The sequence below is a fragment of the Accipiter gentilis genome, chromosome 5, assembly GCF_929443795.1.
Source record: "Accipiter gentilis chromosome 5, bAccGen1.1, whole genome shotgun sequence".
Classification (NCBI taxonomy): domain Eukaryota; kingdom Metazoa; phylum Chordata; class Aves; order Accipitriformes; family Accipitridae; genus Astur; species Astur gentilis.
Genome location: NC_064884.1, coordinates 34853544 through 34871200, shown reverse-complemented (window position 1 = coordinate 34871200; position 17657 = coordinate 34853544). Strand labels below are relative to the sequence as shown.

Sequence of the window (17657 nt, the reverse complement as noted above, 5' to 3'; positions counted from 1 at the left end):
TCACTGTTTTTACCACCTCGGTGAAAATGTACTGCTAGTCCAAGGACCTGCTAGAACGGAAGAGTTCTAAAATTTTTTAGAAGCACCTTCAGAAGCACATTATTGAGCACAGAGATGCATGATGGGCAAATGCATTCCTTTTTAGTACAATTGAATTTCAGTAAGTTATTTCTGTCTTTTTAGACAGGAGAGAGGCATGTGTTCATAAGATATCAGCTCCCCATAAATTACAGTATCTAAAAATGAGAATTGGAACTAGTAGTAGTTTGTGCTAATAAAATGATCTAGGCATTTGTGAAGAAAGGCAGAACAGTAAAGACAAAACACTTTTCTTTGGTGGAACACTGAACAGGTCTGAAGAGTCTAATACCATTTTACATTTCTCTTCAGTTAGAGTCAGTTGCATCTGATGGTCTACACAGCTAACAGAGAAATGCAGTAAGAATTCAAACTAGAATAGACTGCAGAGAGTTAGATGTTTTAATTAATCTAGTTCTGACTAACCTTACTCTTGGTACTTAAAAGCTGTCTGAAGCAATCTTGGAATCATCATCAGTTGTCTTTGAAAACTTGTGGAAGACTGGTGAGATTCCAAAACGCTAAGGCGTGTGTGGGAGGGAACAGATGCAATGTATATGTTTAAAAACTGGGAGGAGTAGTATTTGGAGTGTTATATATCTTTAATTTCACTTTAGGGTGGGGGTGGAACTGGGGCGGGGGGGGGGGGACGGGGGGGACGACAACAATCCTGATTGATTCTCTGTGCTTAAAAATTCTATTCATCATAGATCTGTCAAAAAGATCCTGTTAAAGGCACTTAGTTTCTTTCTAAAACAGATAAATAAACCTGTTAAGGGAGAAACTGCAAGTATCCTGTATCTTGATTTTAAAACTTTTAAATCTCAATAGCACAGTCTTACAGATGAGCTAGGGAAGTGTGATTCTGGTAAAAGCACTGAAATATGGAAGAGGAGAAAGGATGCTATAAATTAAGATTTCCTAATGATATGATTGGTATTTGTAGCAGTGATTTGGGCCATTGACTAGAGAATATGTCTGTGAAGTCTGAAAGCAACACCAAGGCAGTTGAAAGAAAATGTAAGAAAGAATTAGAATTGCAATTGAGAATGATCTTGCTAATCATGGAATAGCATCCAAGACAATTTATTTGAATATAGGATCAATGATTTACACTCAAAACTTGTTCTGGGGAAAAAAAAAAATCGGAGATCTAATGGATTGTAGTGTCAGTGTTGCACAAAAAAATAATCATTGGGATAAATAAGTGGGAATATCTGTAAAACCAACATGGAGTAACTCTTTCACAATATTAAACTGTGATAAGGCCTCACTAGAACAGTTCTAGGAAAATGCTATCAAGAAAAGTATGGACTGATCAGAGGGCAGCGCTTTTGAATGATCAGACAGGACAAAATAAAAATTGCAGGAACTGAGGCTGTTAAGCCTGAGAAGACAGGTGAGAGGCCATGGATCTGAAATACTGTAAGAAGAAAGGAAAGGAGCTTTACTTTCTCTGCCATAGATAAGCTTAAGTTGTGGGTATGGCACATGTAACTAGATGTTATTGTTATAAAGAGATGCTTAAGTATAGTTAAGCCTTGAGAAGCTGTGAGGGCTTAGTTTGTAACTGAAGCTTAGTACGCATCTGTCAGGAAAAGTGGTGCTATAGGGGTGTTTTGTTTTATACTAACTGATCCTGCATTAGGCAAGTGGTGCACTGCATGGGCAGAGTGAACACAGGTATTCAATGCTTCTATTCTGCCCTCTTTTGTTTAATATAGTGGCTTTATCTATGAAGGGAGATTTGTAAATTAAAAAAAATTAACAAGAGAAAAATAACTGGTTAGATCAAAACTAATTTTTTTTTTTTCTTTTCTGGTTTGTTCCTAGTAACGCTGCAAGTACTCTATAAGCTAAAAACAGCCAAAGTATTTGAAAAATCCCGGAATAAAGATGACAGGCCAAACACAGATATAGTAGATGAAGATCCATATGCTATTCAGATCATCTCATGGTGTCCAGAAAGTAGAATGCTGTGTATAGCTGGAGTTTCTGCACATGTCATTATTTACAGGTTCAGCAAGCAGGAAGTGACAACAGAAGTAATTCCGGTAACTAGTATAACCATTTCTTAACTTTGTAGGATTTAGCTACAAGAATACTGTTGTAGCAATTTACTACTTCATTGTCTTTCATTGTATTAGTGAAATGGACAAACACAGTTGCCTCAAAGTGAGATGTATTTTTTGTGGAGAAAAAATAATAAATTATGAAATTTGGCAAAAAGTGAAAATTGCACACCAAGATTTTGGTTTTCATTGGCTTTTTCAGCTTTTGCAGCCAATAATAGTTCTTTGTTCTATTTATCAAAGCAAATAGTGAATCAAAACTTGGCTGTATCCAGGGTAAAAAGAAAACAAGTGAATGAGATGTCAAGTTGGAGAATTTTCAAAGCTTTTAGGGAGTTGATTCCTTTTTTTCCTTCGTAGTAATTCATAGATTCATAGTAATTACGACTTGTCTTGGTAAAACTTCTGCAGTATGCAGAGCTGGAAGAGCAAAAGCGTGCCAGACATGCCCTAAGGTCTCTTAAGGACTTTGCAGTGTCACTTTTTTTATTCTGTATAAGATACAATGATGAGTTCTATTACAAGAGTTTGAGAATTCCTTTGTTAAATCAGACACACACATGCAACTTTATCCTAATGTATGAGCTGAAAGCTAACTTGAAGCCATTTAATTATAAAATGTTATATGTTCCAAGTAAAGCATTAATCATAATGTAGTTGGGTCCCATCCCCCGCCCCTTATTTTGCCCCCTTCAGATAAGTCTCAGTTGAAGGAGATGAGGCATATTTTTTTTTCCTTCTGGTGTTTACTTATGTACAAGTACATTCCCTTCTGAGGGAATAGGTTTTTCTAAATGATTTTTACAAATCAGCCCCTAGCAAACTATTCTTCAGTACTAGGAATGCTTTAGAAACAATAGTGTGTAGTTCTTTTTCTCAGTCCATGAGTTAAGTTATACTTTCCAGATGATGAGAATAAAACGGTGGAAAACTTTCTTTACACTGCGCTACAATTAATCCTAATATTGTTATAGATCCAGCAGAAGGAAATCTGAAGTCCCAATGAACTCTACAGTTCTTTAAAATGTATGGTTTAGTTGAATGCAGCATCAAACATTGAACTAAGTCCCATGTGTACAGTGCTACAACAGTATAAAGTGTAGCTGTTTGTATGCCTTCAGCTCATCTTAGGTTTAGCATTCCTGAACTACCTAAAACAAGTCCTCTTCATAACTGAGAATTTTATGTGCACAGAATGATAATTAAATGGGTCTCGTATCCAATATTTAATTTCTTTCCAACACTAAGCATCAAACTTTTAAACATTGGGAAATAGGTTAGATTGTCAAGTTTTAGCAATCTTCGGATATTCAGTCTGTAGTAGTTAGTATGACTCTGTATTTCCAAAGACTACATGTGTGTGTTTAGGTTGCAGTGTTTATTAAACTACTGTTATCTTTTAAAAGATGGAAAAGTCCTGGATGCCACTTTCATCACTAGTATCTTCCATTACACTTCATTTATTTCATATATAGTTTTTTGAAAGGCAAAGTTTATTGATAATTTTTTTACTTTAATTTACAGATGCTGGAGGTACGTCTGTTATATGAAATAAATGATGTTGAGTCTCCAGATGCCGAGCAGGTGCCACCTTTACCAACTCCAGGCACAGGTTCCAATCCTCAGTCCATTGTTCCCCAGTCTCATCCATCTACTAGTAGCAGTTCATCTGATGGACTTCGTGATAATGTCCCATGTTTAAAGTAAGTATATTCTGTTATACTTTTGTTGAGTGTAAAACTTTACAAGAAGATGTGATGAGATTATATGTACTTTGATATAATTACAGAAATGTCATTGTTGGTGAAAATGTTTTATTTCTTTGAGCAACGTTTTCCAAATATCTGTAAGTTGAGATCTGTTCTAAGAAATTGTTGCAATCTTAGTTTCTTTACATTTCATAAGTTGATTTTAAAAAAAATGATCTGAAAACTCTTACCTTATGACTGCTGCCTGCTTTAGGAAACTTTGGCATAGATGTTAGTATAATTAGAGATGCTCATGCTTTAGAGCAAACATTTTCAATAGCAGCAACATATAGTTACTTTGAAACTTTATTGTCCATTGAAATGAATAGGCAAATCAATGTTTTGTGGCTCTCCTTAACTTTAGGCCAATTATGTCTGAAGAGATTTTACCTGTTAGTTTTCCAGAGCCTTAGGTTTTTAGAGCCAAATCAAAAGCAATGAAAATACTTACAAATAACTTGACTTAAAGGTAACTCTATCTATGCTTATAAATATTTTTTTTTTTCGTAACTCTCCAAGGGAACTACTTTGTATTTTGGGAACAGGAAACATAATTAAATAGATGTCCTATTCTCATGGATCTTCATTTTGCATGATGCCTCGTAGTGCTCACAGTGTAGGTTTTTGACCAATTTTCAGATTTTTTTAAATTGGGAGGTTTTTCCTTAAGGTTCTTTGTGTGTGAACTTTTACTCATTTGAGAAATGAAAAGCTAAAAGACGACAATTTTTTTTACTCTTCTACAAGAGTGCATTATGAGGCCTCTGTACCATCACCTTTTCCTTACAGAATATACACTGAACTTCATTTTCAGATATAAAATGAAGAAATGTATGTACTTTTTTGTTTTCTGAAGCTTTAAGATCCCAACTTGGATTTTAATTCTTTGAGTGCATCCATCTAGAAAATAACTAATTCTGATGGGGTTATTTTCTCTGGGTGGGTGTTTTCATATATTATTGGTTGTACAGAGTTGCAGAAGTGTCTTTCTAAAGAAAACTGGACAGAGTAGAGAAATGGAAAATTTTGAATTTTTGTAAAATATTGGCAAACCAAAATATGCATTAAAGAGAATGAATGGGTTAAAAATAAGAGGAATTCAGGAACCAGAGGAGCTTATGTTCTGTGTAACATTTTTCACCTTAAAAGATGAGAAAGACCTAATCCTTCATGGAGGACATTCATAAGTTTGTTCATCAGCATGCAAACAAAATCTTTCCAGGAGCTTCAATTCCCCCATTCCCAGGTTCATTCCATACAACTTGGCTACCATTATAATAATTTACCTTGCTTTCACTTTTTTCTACCATATCATCAGCTTTTTGTTTGCATTTGTCTCAGTACATTGTGCTTTCGTTTCCTTTTTCAGTATGCTTCTTCCACATGCACCCTTCACCCCCTTCCATTCTCTAAATCGGAGTTCTGGGAACTCTGAAAAGAATGGGTAACACCTTCCTTGTAGACACTGAATGCCTTTATCTGTTCAAGTCAACATAGGATGTTAACACTGTTATGCCTTGCTCTGAAGAGGGGAGAAATGAAGTATTTGTGGTCATTGCTCAATTAAGTTTCAGTTAGGTAATGAATAAAAAGAGCCCTTAAAGAAGTGAATGACCAGTTCCAATGTGGTTTTTTCTGGTTGCTTGTGTTGATTTTTTTTTCAATTTCCAACTTTCTGAACTCCAGTGTGGTGTAGAATTTAATGAATTCTGAGCCCATAAGGAAAAAATGGAGACTGTAGAGAGTCATAAAAAGATACCATGTTTTGCTTACTTTGCAGAGTTAAAAATTCTCCTCTCAAGCAGTCTCCAGGCTACCAAATTGAGCTAGTTATCCAGCTAGTATGGGTGAGTGGAGAACCTCCTCAACAAATAACCAGCTTAGCAGTCAACTCGGCTTATGGCCTGTAAGTATATTTGACAAAGTTTTTTCATTATTCTGTTAAAGAGGTTTAAAATTATCTATTAAAAATTAGGTCTCCATGTGTGTTCACATAAGCTGCACAGCAACATGAGAGTCAGTCTCCTGTGCTTAAAAGATAATTCCTTTTGGGTCATGGCAGATCCTGATGATAACATCAGAAAACGAATCAGTATCACTCTTCCTCACCTGGCACTTTATAGCCAAGAGTAAGTGTCATTTAAGGCACTGTCAGACAGGTTGGCAAGTACAATGATGGTGATCTGTTCTACTCAGTGTCACATGTTTTTACAAGACAACAATTAAACAATACTGCATTCTAAAATAGTAATTTATAAATATGCGTAATTTAGTGTAATTCATAAAAATTAGAAGTCTTAAAATGTTGAACAGCAGCAAAGACTGATATAAAACTTTACCAATATTGATTAGCACTATCTTTCCTTCCACTTATCTTTTTCCAGAGTAGTTTTTGGAAACTGTAATGGTATTGCGATGGTTGATTACCTCCAGAAGACAGTGCTCTTGAATCTAGGCACTATTGAACTGTATGGCTCCAACGATCCTTATCGCAGGGAGCCACGATCTCCCCGAAAAACTCGGCAACCGTCTGGAGGTGAGTAACCCAAAACTTGTTTTAACCAACTGTGCCTTTCTTCTGAGCTTATCTGGACTAATATTGTATATTCTTCGAATACAAGCATACTTTTCTCCATTTTTTAGTTTCATCCTTTCTTCTTGATGTGTCCCTAATGTCACTATTGCAGGTTTGTTACTTCATGTTTCCTTCAAAACTGTTGCTTAGTGGAATCTACTTATGCTTGATATCATTACTTACTTTTTAGTAGCATGTATGCTTTAAAAAAAAGCAGATGGGAAAACATTATCTGTGTGAATAGATATAAGTAGAAATGTACAATGGATTTACGCAGTTTACAAGATTTTTAACTTAACACAGCATGAAGTAGTAGAAATATCTTGGTATTTCTGATAAACCTTGTACCCATATCACATGCTTGTATAAACCCATTAATGTTTGCAGATAGCTGGTGTATCTGCTGGGATCTTCTTGCTTCCTGTTTTAAACTTTGACTAGAAATGTCCCTGATAAGCTAAAACGTTACATTGTATATGCTGTTATGTTGTGCTTGAGAGGAAGCCTTCCATTTAAATGAACAAAAGAAACTTCCAAATACAAAATGGTAAATTAAATCTTTTTGAAAAAAGGACTTTGATTTAAAAATATACTCAAGAAGGGTGTTTCTTTGCAGCTGAGGAGGAAAGTGACATTTGAGTCAAAATGCCAAGCTTTTTATTGCCAAAAGGAAAATTTAGTATTTTTAAATTATTTTCTCCTCTTTGTTATGTAGTGGATAGTTTTAAGTTAGTTTGGAAAACAGCTGAACACAGAATGATAAACAGTGTTACTGCTGCCCCAAATTATTATTTTTCAATAGGAAATAAACTGTTCAAAAAACTTCATGCTCTAGTGTTGGTTGCTTTATTTTAAGAGATCCAGAATAAAGTCCAGGTAAGTTCTTTAGGAAATATTTTATTCAAATTGAAGTGGATGCTGTAAGATGTATTTTAGTAAATCATTGGTTTGGCAGAGATCCAGTTAACATCAGTCAGCTTATTTCAACTGAGGAAACTGGTCTAAAAATCATTTACGTAGAGCAGAACATACACAGTTGGTAACCTGTCACGTAAAATATTTTCTTCTAATATCTAAAAACTTTATTTAAAAAATTACTTTTTAAGAGAGAAATAACTTTACTGGTTGACTCCGTTAATTCCTCTTGGGAATAAAGAGCTTAAATTCCACTTCATGCATTTAGACTATAAACTGCCTTTTAGAGTGTTGAACATTACTTTCTTTGTTTTCTTGGCTTTTGTTATTTTAACGTATTGGATCTGCATAACTCTGAGTTACAACTGTGTCTCTTCATGAATATAACTGTTACATGAAATCATATATTTTCATCTTACATTTTAATACTAACGATCTGCATGGCAAGAGCATTTTATAAACCTGGTGATACAAGTTATTCTGCTGGCTTTTCTGTCTCAAATGTACTGTTAGTGTCTCCGTCTTTCCTTTTCTCATTGCTTCATAAAGGTATGCTGACTGTGGCTTCTTGCATGTGCGGCCTTTCTAACTTATATTCAGAGTCTGTGAAAAAGCTTCGCACGTCTTATTTAAGTAAGTCATCTCATGGCAATAAAATATTTTTGAACATCTGAACTTGTTTTTTTTTTTTACTTGTTCACTCACCATAAATATTTTTGTTAGTTCATTTTAAGTAATTGTTTTACTTCTAGAAACCAATTTTAATCCATCACACATCTATTGTGTTTCTTGTTCATGGCATCATTAAAAGAAACTTGAAGGGAAAAAAACAACTGTAATAGTATCTGTATTTTGCATTTTTTTAATAAATAAATATCAAAAGCAAAAGGAGATGCTGTCTCGGAAGTTACTGGTGTCTACAGACCTGAGATCTTACTCGCCAAAATTAGTGTTCTTTTGAGATCTGAGGCTAGATGCTTCCCTTGCTTGGTTCCCCTTTCTGGCAGAAAAAGCTTCAGAACTCTGGTGTTAGATTATTATTATTAATAATAATAATGCTTAACATCGTAAAAGACAGTGATTTGTCTGTTACAAATGAAAATTTACTTCTACAAAGATGATGTTCATAGGGATTAAGAGTGGAGGTGTTTGTGTATTGGACAGCCCTGTGGAGTGCCTATGTGAGGGAGGTAGCCCATCAGAACCATGATTAACCTGAGGGCTTCTCTGACTTATTCCATCATTCACAGCATCCAAGAATTTGGAGAACATAACACAAAGCTGATTTTTAAAAGCGTAACATTGTTCCTTTCCCTAGGATGCCAGTTTTCTCCAGCCCTTGGGCAGAGGTAGGTAATCTCATCCCATTTTTTAATGAAGGAGAGTGGAGCAAAACTAAGCTAAGGGAAGGACGATCTGGAGTAAAAAAAATTAAATAATTTAAAAAAAACCCACAAAACAACAGAAAAAAAAACACCAAAACTAAAAACACCCCTTGAGATTGTGGTCCAATTCTCTTAGTTCTGGGAAATTTCTCTCCCTAACAAGGGAAAAAAAATAAAAATGTTTCAGATAGGCAGAGAGGGGTAGGATCAATAGCCAAATACTGCTTTCTGTATAGTCTTCCATCCTTTGCTGCCAAGGGACAAAGGGAGCTAGGCATAAAAGAAATGCCTCCACCTTAACATGATACAGAACTGAAAACCAGGATCTGCCACTCATTTATTACTGTTAAGGAAAGTAAAAGATGGGCAGAAGTGCCAAAACTGGTTTCTGAAGCCAATGATTGTGAAGCTGAATCTACCTGGACTATTCAGTTTAGGAGCATGTTAAAGCAGGTTTTGTACAAAAGAGTTAATTTCTTAACCAGGTAGTTAATTCTCTTTCCCTCCACTGTCCTGCCAGTATCTTGGTCAGCTGGAGCTACAGTCGTTCTAAAAACTGCAAATAACTTCTCTAGAGTTATTTACTATTTCTCATTATTTGTACTTCTTTCAATGTATGTTGCCCAGACTTCAATAGCCTAAATAATAAAGCATTATTGCTATGTAATTTTTCACAAATAAGTCTGTTACATTATAGAACTATCCTTTCCTATATTTATAGGATTGGAATTATAAGATTTGGATTTTGCATTCTCCCTTTCTTGAACATTAATATCTGCATTTAGTGTCTTCAAGAATGCAAGGAACTAATATTTCCTTGGTTTTGTTTTGAAAGATATGCCTTCATTGAATTCTTTATTGTTAAAACATTTGTATCTTAATACTTTTAAATTTATTTTTCTATGAATAAAGACATTTTCAACTACTGTACAGCTCTAATAACCTAGGGAGTACTAGTACTTAATTTCTAAATTTTCCTAGAAAAAGTGCTTATGTATTTAATGTGGTTGTTTTGAAGAAACTGAGTATATTTCCCATTCTCTCAGACAACCACAATGTATTTTAAAAAAAAAAAAATCATACTAACCTGTGCATGCATTTGGACAAGTTCTTAATTAGTTACATTAAGTTCAGGTTCAGACAGCATGCAGCAGAGCAGCATGTTGTTACTGTACATTGTAGCCCAAGATTGATAGAAACAAAAATTAAATTATTTCATTATAGAAGGGAGTAAGAAAACATTATTCTCTTACTCAACCACTTCCATAGGTTTTGCCCAAAAAAGGCAGCAAGAATTGGTTCTTCCTCATTAAGAACCCTGCTATTCTGTATGTTCCAGCATAAAATGTCTATGTAATAGATCATCAGTATCTGCGTACCTATTTGTAATTTAGTAAATGGCATGTCCTGAGTAAACCAATTGAAAATTTAAAAATACTTTTTAAAAAAAAGTTCATAGAGTAAGAGTTACATATCTTCTAAAATATGAATGGAAATGCAAGATTTTTCCCTTCAGTTCTGTTGCAAGAATATGATGTATGTTTCTGTCATCTTATTTTTTTCTACTCAGAAAAGAAATTCAGATTCCCGTCTTAAAGCAGCATCTATTTAGAGACAAGGCTCTCTACACTAGCTAGACTGTAAACTGTCTTTTCAGGCTAGCTCAACAGATACAAGCTCCCAGTTGGGATCGTGTTTTGGAATTTATCAGTGATTCATAACCAGGTATATTACTCACATGTTTTGGGTGACAATTTATAGTTTGTGAAGCATGCAGTATATGTGTTTTGTGAAGGCCTGCTAGACAGTGTCGTCAGGTACTTGTCAAGGATAAAAACAAAGTCAACCTTTGCCTTGAGATCATAGTATTGGGGGTGGGGGGAGAAACCAACTTTGTCCATGTGCTGGAAGACATAAAATGTGTAAGTAAAAGCTTTATAGTGTGATGAGAACCGTACACAGTGGAGGCTTATACTGTTTAGAGACCTTTGCTTGATATACTGTTTGCTAAGTATGACAGGAGCCATTAAGGAAGTCAATATTGGTACCAAATTATCAAACAATTGGTAATTTTATGACTAAACACCAAAACTTAGGGACAGCTGTTATTTTTCCATGCTAAGTTACATAATTAAGTTCACATAGGACACCAATCTTAACTCTTAACTTACTATTGGTGGGAGTTACAAGATTTTGTGATTTCTCAACTAGTACAATACAATACAACTTTTTATAAGTTAGTATTTCCTAGCTATACCAGAGGCAGTTTAGGATTCAGACAAAATAGAAGCAGTTTTTTGTGTGCATGTGACTTTAAAAAAATTTTATTATACATCAAAAAACCTTTTTTTGAATGTGATCTGCAAGGGATTCAGAACTGGGGTTGAGTCAAACCTGAAGAAAATACATGCCTAGAACTCTTCTGGGGTTGCTTGTTCTGGTTGTTTTCTCTATTCCCTTTCTCCTTGAACTGGATGTGGACATGAGCTGTATGAACTTTTAACTTGAACATCAACTAAACCAAACCGACATCAGCTGTGGCTAAGCCAAGTCCAGAACTGGATCAGGAAGTTAGTTTGGGTTTGGCGATTTTTTTGTCTCTGTTTTTCAGGTTAATTGTTTTTAATTTTAACTTTACATGTTCCTATCAAGCTAGTTCTAGTTGTAATTTTTCATTAGTCTGGTTTCCAGTCAAGTTGTAGTTTCTTCAGAGATATATCTGCCTGAAGCTTATGTGGAAAAGCTGGCAAATGTCTCATCACACTTATTTATAGATCAGTTAATTTCAGTTGTAAGTCTAGGGAGTTTTTAATGCTGCGTGGTAATTTTTATATCTTTAATGAATGAAATTATTTGATTTTTTTTTTGTCATTCATTTGGGGAGGTTTTGAGTTTCTTGCTACTAGAGTTCAGAGAGAGATGAGCTAAAAGCTTATTAGAAGGTCACTTTTCCATATATTTGTGTTCTAGCAGCTTGTGATCTTTAGAGTTCTGAAATGGAAACTCTTGGATTAATTTGCTTTTGTAATCCATAGCAATTTGCACATATGCTGTAACCCTGAAACCAGAAAACTTTTCCAGGAGAGCTGCTTTACTGCCAGCGTGCACACTGCTTCTGCCAGTGTACCTGGGGTTTTAAGATGAACAGCAATAACGATTGTTACACCAGTTTCTTCTCATTGCTCACAGACAAACCCTCATAGTTCACAGACTTAGATCATTCTTGTTATTCTCTGCTTAATTTAAATACTAATACCGTCATAGGTAAAATTACTTTTTATCTATTTCTGTTCCTTCTTCTCTGTTTTAAATAATAGCAGTGATGACTATGCTTAGATTTCCAAGGTTTATGTGCCATAATGATTGTCATTATGCTCACTTACTCTTTAGTGGGCTAAATCCTACCTAATGCATAAAATTAGTGCACAGGTTTATGATGCGAGAATGTTTTGAGGGTTTTCTGTTGGATCAATTGATCTGAGTTATTAAGATGTGTATTAATCAAATTATAGCCTCAAGACTTCTTACAAAGAAATCAAGCATGCAGGTGTGTGACGTCATTCTTGGCTAAAGACTATTCCTGTCAATGAAGGAATTCTCATAGGAAAACTAGTTTGAGAAGTTAAACTCTTACTCTGAAGATAAAGAATTAAAATATTTACAGGAAAGTTCCTGAAGTGCATGTTTGGATTTGTTCAGTTTGGTTCCTGAAAGAGCATGATCTAGAAACACAACTACTTCTAAAAGCACAGTACAGGTTTGTCCTCCCAGCACTGCTACTATCTAAAACTTGTATTGCTTGTTGGGAGAGCAGCACCTGGATTTTTGAAAAATCTTTTTACATTACCCTGTCTAGTACAAAACATTTAGACCTCCATGCATGTTTAAAACTCTGGTGCTTTCAGATGTCAAATCATACTTTGTTAGAGAATATGTACCACAATTATTCCAGACTGTTCATTGATTTACTGATAGATGAATAAACGAATTGCTTTATTCTTTCTTCTGTGTAGTAGAAACGTATAGCTTCCACCTGGGATTTCACCATACATTTTTAGAATTTAAATCAGTTCCCGGACTGTTGTTCAGTATAGGCTTAACCATGCCTGAAGATCATTTGACAATTTCACATCAGTCCTAGCCTTTGAGTTTTGAGGTTCAAGCTGTACATGCTCTTAGTAATCTTATAAAAGACTGTTTTGCATAAATGAAACTGTGTGCGAGGGCAACATACTTTTAATGTGTTCCACATGGATACGGTATTTCAGGAGAACTTTTTTCCTTTAAATAATTAACTTCTGGTTTAGTATTTGTAAATTTTGAAGCTTTGATAGAAGAGTAGTGCTGTTCCCATTTCTTTTTGTTGTCGTCTAACAGGTATGTACAGATGCATTAGTGAATGTGTAGTACAGCTGTATAGACAGGCTTTGCATGTGCAAGCCCTTGTTGCCTTAGCCATTACCATTACACTTATCAAGCTTTTAGACTATTTGAAATATTTGTGTGCATGCAAAAACCTTTCATTTTAACAAATATTTCTTAACTATTAGTGTTAAGCATTACATGCTTGTTGGTATTAGTATTGCATCACGACATTTCTGAAGGAAAACTTTAATATATAAACCTGAAGATGCTTTACTAGCCTTAAAATATCAATAAAATTCACTTTTCTTAATCGTGGGCAGTCTTGACAGCAAGTTCTGGTCAAAAAGGAAAATAGAAAAATACCTTGTATACTTCTATTTAGTTCTAGGGAATATTATTTAGGACCCTTAGGAGGCAACTTCCATCTTTACCATCTGATTGTGGACTCCTATGCTTTATTTCCTTCACTGAAACGGAAGGAATGAGCTTTTAGATATTAACATATTACAGTTATTCAAATGATCAGATTTGACAATGTAAGAATTTAGTGGATTTCCTCGATACAAGAAAGAACATTTTTGTAAGCACCCTAGAACCTAAATTCTGTAAGTGACATCAGTAGGGAGTTTTGCTGGAAAACAAATTTGGCAATGCAACAGCAAATACAAAGTGTATCACTGCAACAGTGGAAAAATAATTTTTTTAAAAAATGCACTGTAGTTTCACGCATCATGCTGCACACATGGTTATAATCTTCAAGATCCTCTTTTATCTGACTTTCTTTTGCAATTATATTTTTAATATAACTCTAGGATTTTTTCAAAACAGAAATAATTGTACTTAATAGCTGTCTATAGTGTGTAAATAACTGTTCTGTTAAGTCTTGACTTGCTGAAAATATGGTGGTTTTCACTGAAATTTAATGAGGAAGCATATTTTGTGAAGAAAGCTTTAGTAGGAAGAAGTGACTCTACAGTCACTGTGGGTAATGTTCAAATTTTTTTTAAAAAAATAAATTAATACATAACAGAAATTCTATCAGAACTGGCTGGTTTGTAGCCAATAAGAAATGAAGTTCCTAACTGTAGCGGAAGAAGGTATAAAATAGCAGCTGTATTTATTATATACTGGTTTTGTGTTCCAGCAGGTCTTTGTGATATTAATGAAGGTACAATGGTGCCAGAAGACCGCTGCAAATCACCTACTTCAGGTAATCATAACTTTCTCTGATCTTCAGCTTCTGATTTGCCCGGAAGATGATATACTTTAAGTCAACACTTACTAGTTAAGTAATTATATAACATCAAACCTGTTGTCTTCTCACAAACTGTTTGAGCTGTCATGAATTTTGCTGTGTTGCACAGCTGCATTTTTAAAACAAGGATGATTTAAGAGATGCAATAGGAATATGTCATAAAGATGAATGAAGAGAGATAAATCTGAAATACTTATGCTTCAGGGAACATACTACACAATGGAATTTTGAAACATTGATAAAAGATGCACAAATTCCTGTAATAGTCCATGTGATTGTGTTTCAGAGTCCTCAAAAGTGGTAAAGATTATTTCTGTAAAAAGAGATAGTTTACTTCTGCTTCCTCATACGTGGTAAATTACTATTTTTCTTTGGAATCAGAGGTCTTCAGAAACTGGCATCCTTACAAAGTAGGAGTTCCCTACTTCATGCTTCCCCCCTCCCTTTTTTTCCCCTCAGTTGCCAATGCTGTACAAGAATATTTTAAATGACAGCTTCAGCAATATGTAATACTATTTAGTATTTTGTTTAATATCGCCTAGTTGAGGTTATAGCCATGTAAATGCTTGATAGTACATGTCAATATATAGTATTCAAGATGAATGTTTCATGTAGTACCTGAAAACTTGTCACTTATCTTCACTATTACTGTGAGAAAACTTTTGAAGTAATATGTCTCTTTATCTGTTTCATTCAAAGTTGGAGTAAAGGACAAAATTGCAGGTTTATTCAAGTAACTAAAGTAGTCTGTGTGCTCTTTGCAATGTAGTACAAAATGGTAATCAATATAGGCATCTGAAGATAGATTCCTTTTCTATTGTAGCCTGTATCTTTCAAAGCCAAGTTGAAAGCATAACAAAACAAAATATCCTGTTTGTACCTCGAGTAGAAATTTTAACATAAATTTTAATTTCTGATTTGACAACTGCAGTCTTTTGATGTCAATTTTAAGTTGTGCAAAACTCATCTGGATCAGTCGATGTAATTTTCTTTTTTGCTAACCCTTTCTTAGTAACAGATTTATTTATAATTAAAGTAAAATTTGGCTGGAAATTTTTAATTAAAAATTCTTAACTGAAGATGTGATTTCATGACAAACCTGTGTAATGCTAAGTGTTGGCATGCTGAAGTAGTCAACTTCAGCATAATTTTTAATGGTGGTGTTTAGAATAAAGTGAATCTTTCCTATTTCATTTTTAAATATCAAGACCAATGTCTGCAAATACCTTGTAGTGCAGTGCTGCTGTTGCAGTAAATCACTTTCACTCTCAAGGTTGAGGAGAATTATTGTTCTTAGTAAGGTATTCAAATTTGACCCACTTAAACAGTCCAGTCTACTTTCTGATAGACTGCTATAAAATGTGTACAACGAATAGCTAATGAGTTGTAACCCTTAATCTCTATCCTTTTTTCCCCTTGTTCCAGCATCACTCAAATGTCAGCCCAAACCAGCCCAATGTCAGCCCAACTGGTACTGCTAAAACTTAAAACACTACTTAATTTGAATTAGAGGGTTTCTTTCCTAATTTAGAGTTGAAGTAGCCACTAACAGTACAGTGAAAGCAAGCCCGAATCAAGGTTTATGTGGAAAAATCCTAAATTTAACAATTTGCCTCCCTTCCCTCTGTGTTTACCTACCTCACTCCCTCCTGAGTTGTCTTTGCTGAAGTTGGTTAAAAACGAATGCAATCTGCATATTTCTTTAAGAGGATCAAAAAGGTGGCCACTTAGAATAGATGGATTCAAATGAATTCCTGAAAGGAAACAATTAGGGTTAAATTCCTAATCCTGCAGAGGTAGAAATCAATCTCCAATTTGAGTTGACTATCTGAGGAGACTATTTTGAAGTTAGTTCATGTTAGAATAAAATCTAGAAGTTTGGAGAACTGACTGTTCTGTGAAAAGAGCATATAATGTCTTAGGTACACACACAATATTGAAGAGAAATAAGTCTAAAGTACCAAAAATAGTGAATGGACAAAAGATGGAGGGGGAAAGCCACTGTTGTGTTCCCCTGTAAAATAGAATCTTGAACTAGCAAGGTTGGACTGTGCCTTGCTTCCCTCAGTTCTGTCCTTTCCTCCCAGCTCTTGGTGAATGAGATAAGGTTCATGTCAGGCTTCTCCAGTTTTCCTTTGGGAAATGTACTTGGAGGGAGGCACCTCCCTGGTAGGGAAATCATTTGGTGGTGTTTGTGAAGACAGAAGAGCTGCAGTTCCTTAGGTTTGGTTTAAGGTTTATATCTTTTCTGGGCAAGAGCACAAGACTGGAAGGAAGCTTGAAAATGGCATACAGCTTTCAGAGAGGTAAGAGAGGACATTTTGGAGAAATCAGCTGCACAGAATTGCACAGATGCAGGACAGAGGCCAGATTAAATGAACTTTTTCCAGTCTAGAGGCTCTCTAGTAAAGAGAAAAATACACTAGCACAAAAAGTTTGCTTGTTACTAGCTTTAAGATTGGAGGATGGGATTTGCAATTAAGTACACTATTGGCTTTGACTGTTAGAATATGATCTGTAAAACAGACCAGTCACTGTTTGGGCTGAAGTCTGCATTTGCTCAAGTGATCTAAATCTTCCAACTCTTCCACCTTTCTGTGCCCAGGTGAAGAGAAGTGGAAGCTAACTTCTATTAGACTTCCTCCAGTGGGTGGTTATACAGTTCAGAGGACTGTGAAAGGGACTACCTGCCTATGCAAGTTAGGAGAGTGTCCTGCAGTTTTAATAACACAGTACTATGGAAATACTGTGAAAATGCAAGAGAAATAATAACTTTATGTCCTGCTTTTTCCTACAGAAGTTAAAATGTAATAAGCTTAGGCTCCAGTGGCATTTATCTGAGCCATAAAACATTGCATAGTGTTGTAAACTGTCAAGTTTTTGTGTTCATGAGTGTCAAAATGTTTGCATTATATTGTGAAAGTGTAAAATAAGAATAGAAAATCCAATGACATTTGGCATTTTTTAGTTGAACTGAGCTTTAATTTCATGACAATCATAAGCCTCAAGTTGTGGCCTATAGCCACCACTGTTTTTTCAGTATTAAGGATTCAGAAAAATCCCAGGTGGCAGCATTGGCTCCAAGTTGGCTGCAGAACAGTTGAAGAACTGTGACCCAAAAGTGAATTACTGCATTGGAAAAAAACCCCCAAATTTTCAAACTTGAGCTTATTGTTCCAGCAGTGTTCTGTGAATTATAATTTAGGTTAATCTTTGTGTCTGGAACCATGATTAGAACAGCAATCTAGCTATTAAACATAAGCA

The 17657-nt window shown here is 34.9% G+C and overlaps 1 protein-coding gene across 11 annotated transcripts in view; it reads left to right on the top strand.

Moving 5' to 3' along the window:
• The window catches only part of STXBP5 (syntaxin binding protein 5), a 118579-nt gene that overhangs the window by 75043 nt on the left and 25879 nt on the right, over positions 1-17657 (top strand). For 3 of the 11 annotated variants that reach the window (XM_049800572.1, XM_049800571.1, XM_049800566.1), the window contains exons 15-20: positions 1912-2132; positions 3675-3853; positions 5679-5804; positions 6283-6434; positions 7938-8021; positions 14283-14348. In XM_049800572.1, the coding sequence (XP_049656529.1) occupies positions 1912-2132; positions 3675-3853; positions 5679-5804; positions 6283-6434; positions 7938-8021; positions 14283-14348 (828 nt within the window). The remainder of the gene's footprint in view (positions 1-1911; positions 2133-3674; positions 3854-5678; positions 5805-6282; positions 6435-7937; positions 8022-14282; positions 14349-17657) is intronic. The other 8 variants (XM_049800577.1, XM_049800575.1, XM_049800569.1 and 5 more) reach the window with 3 other exon arrangements.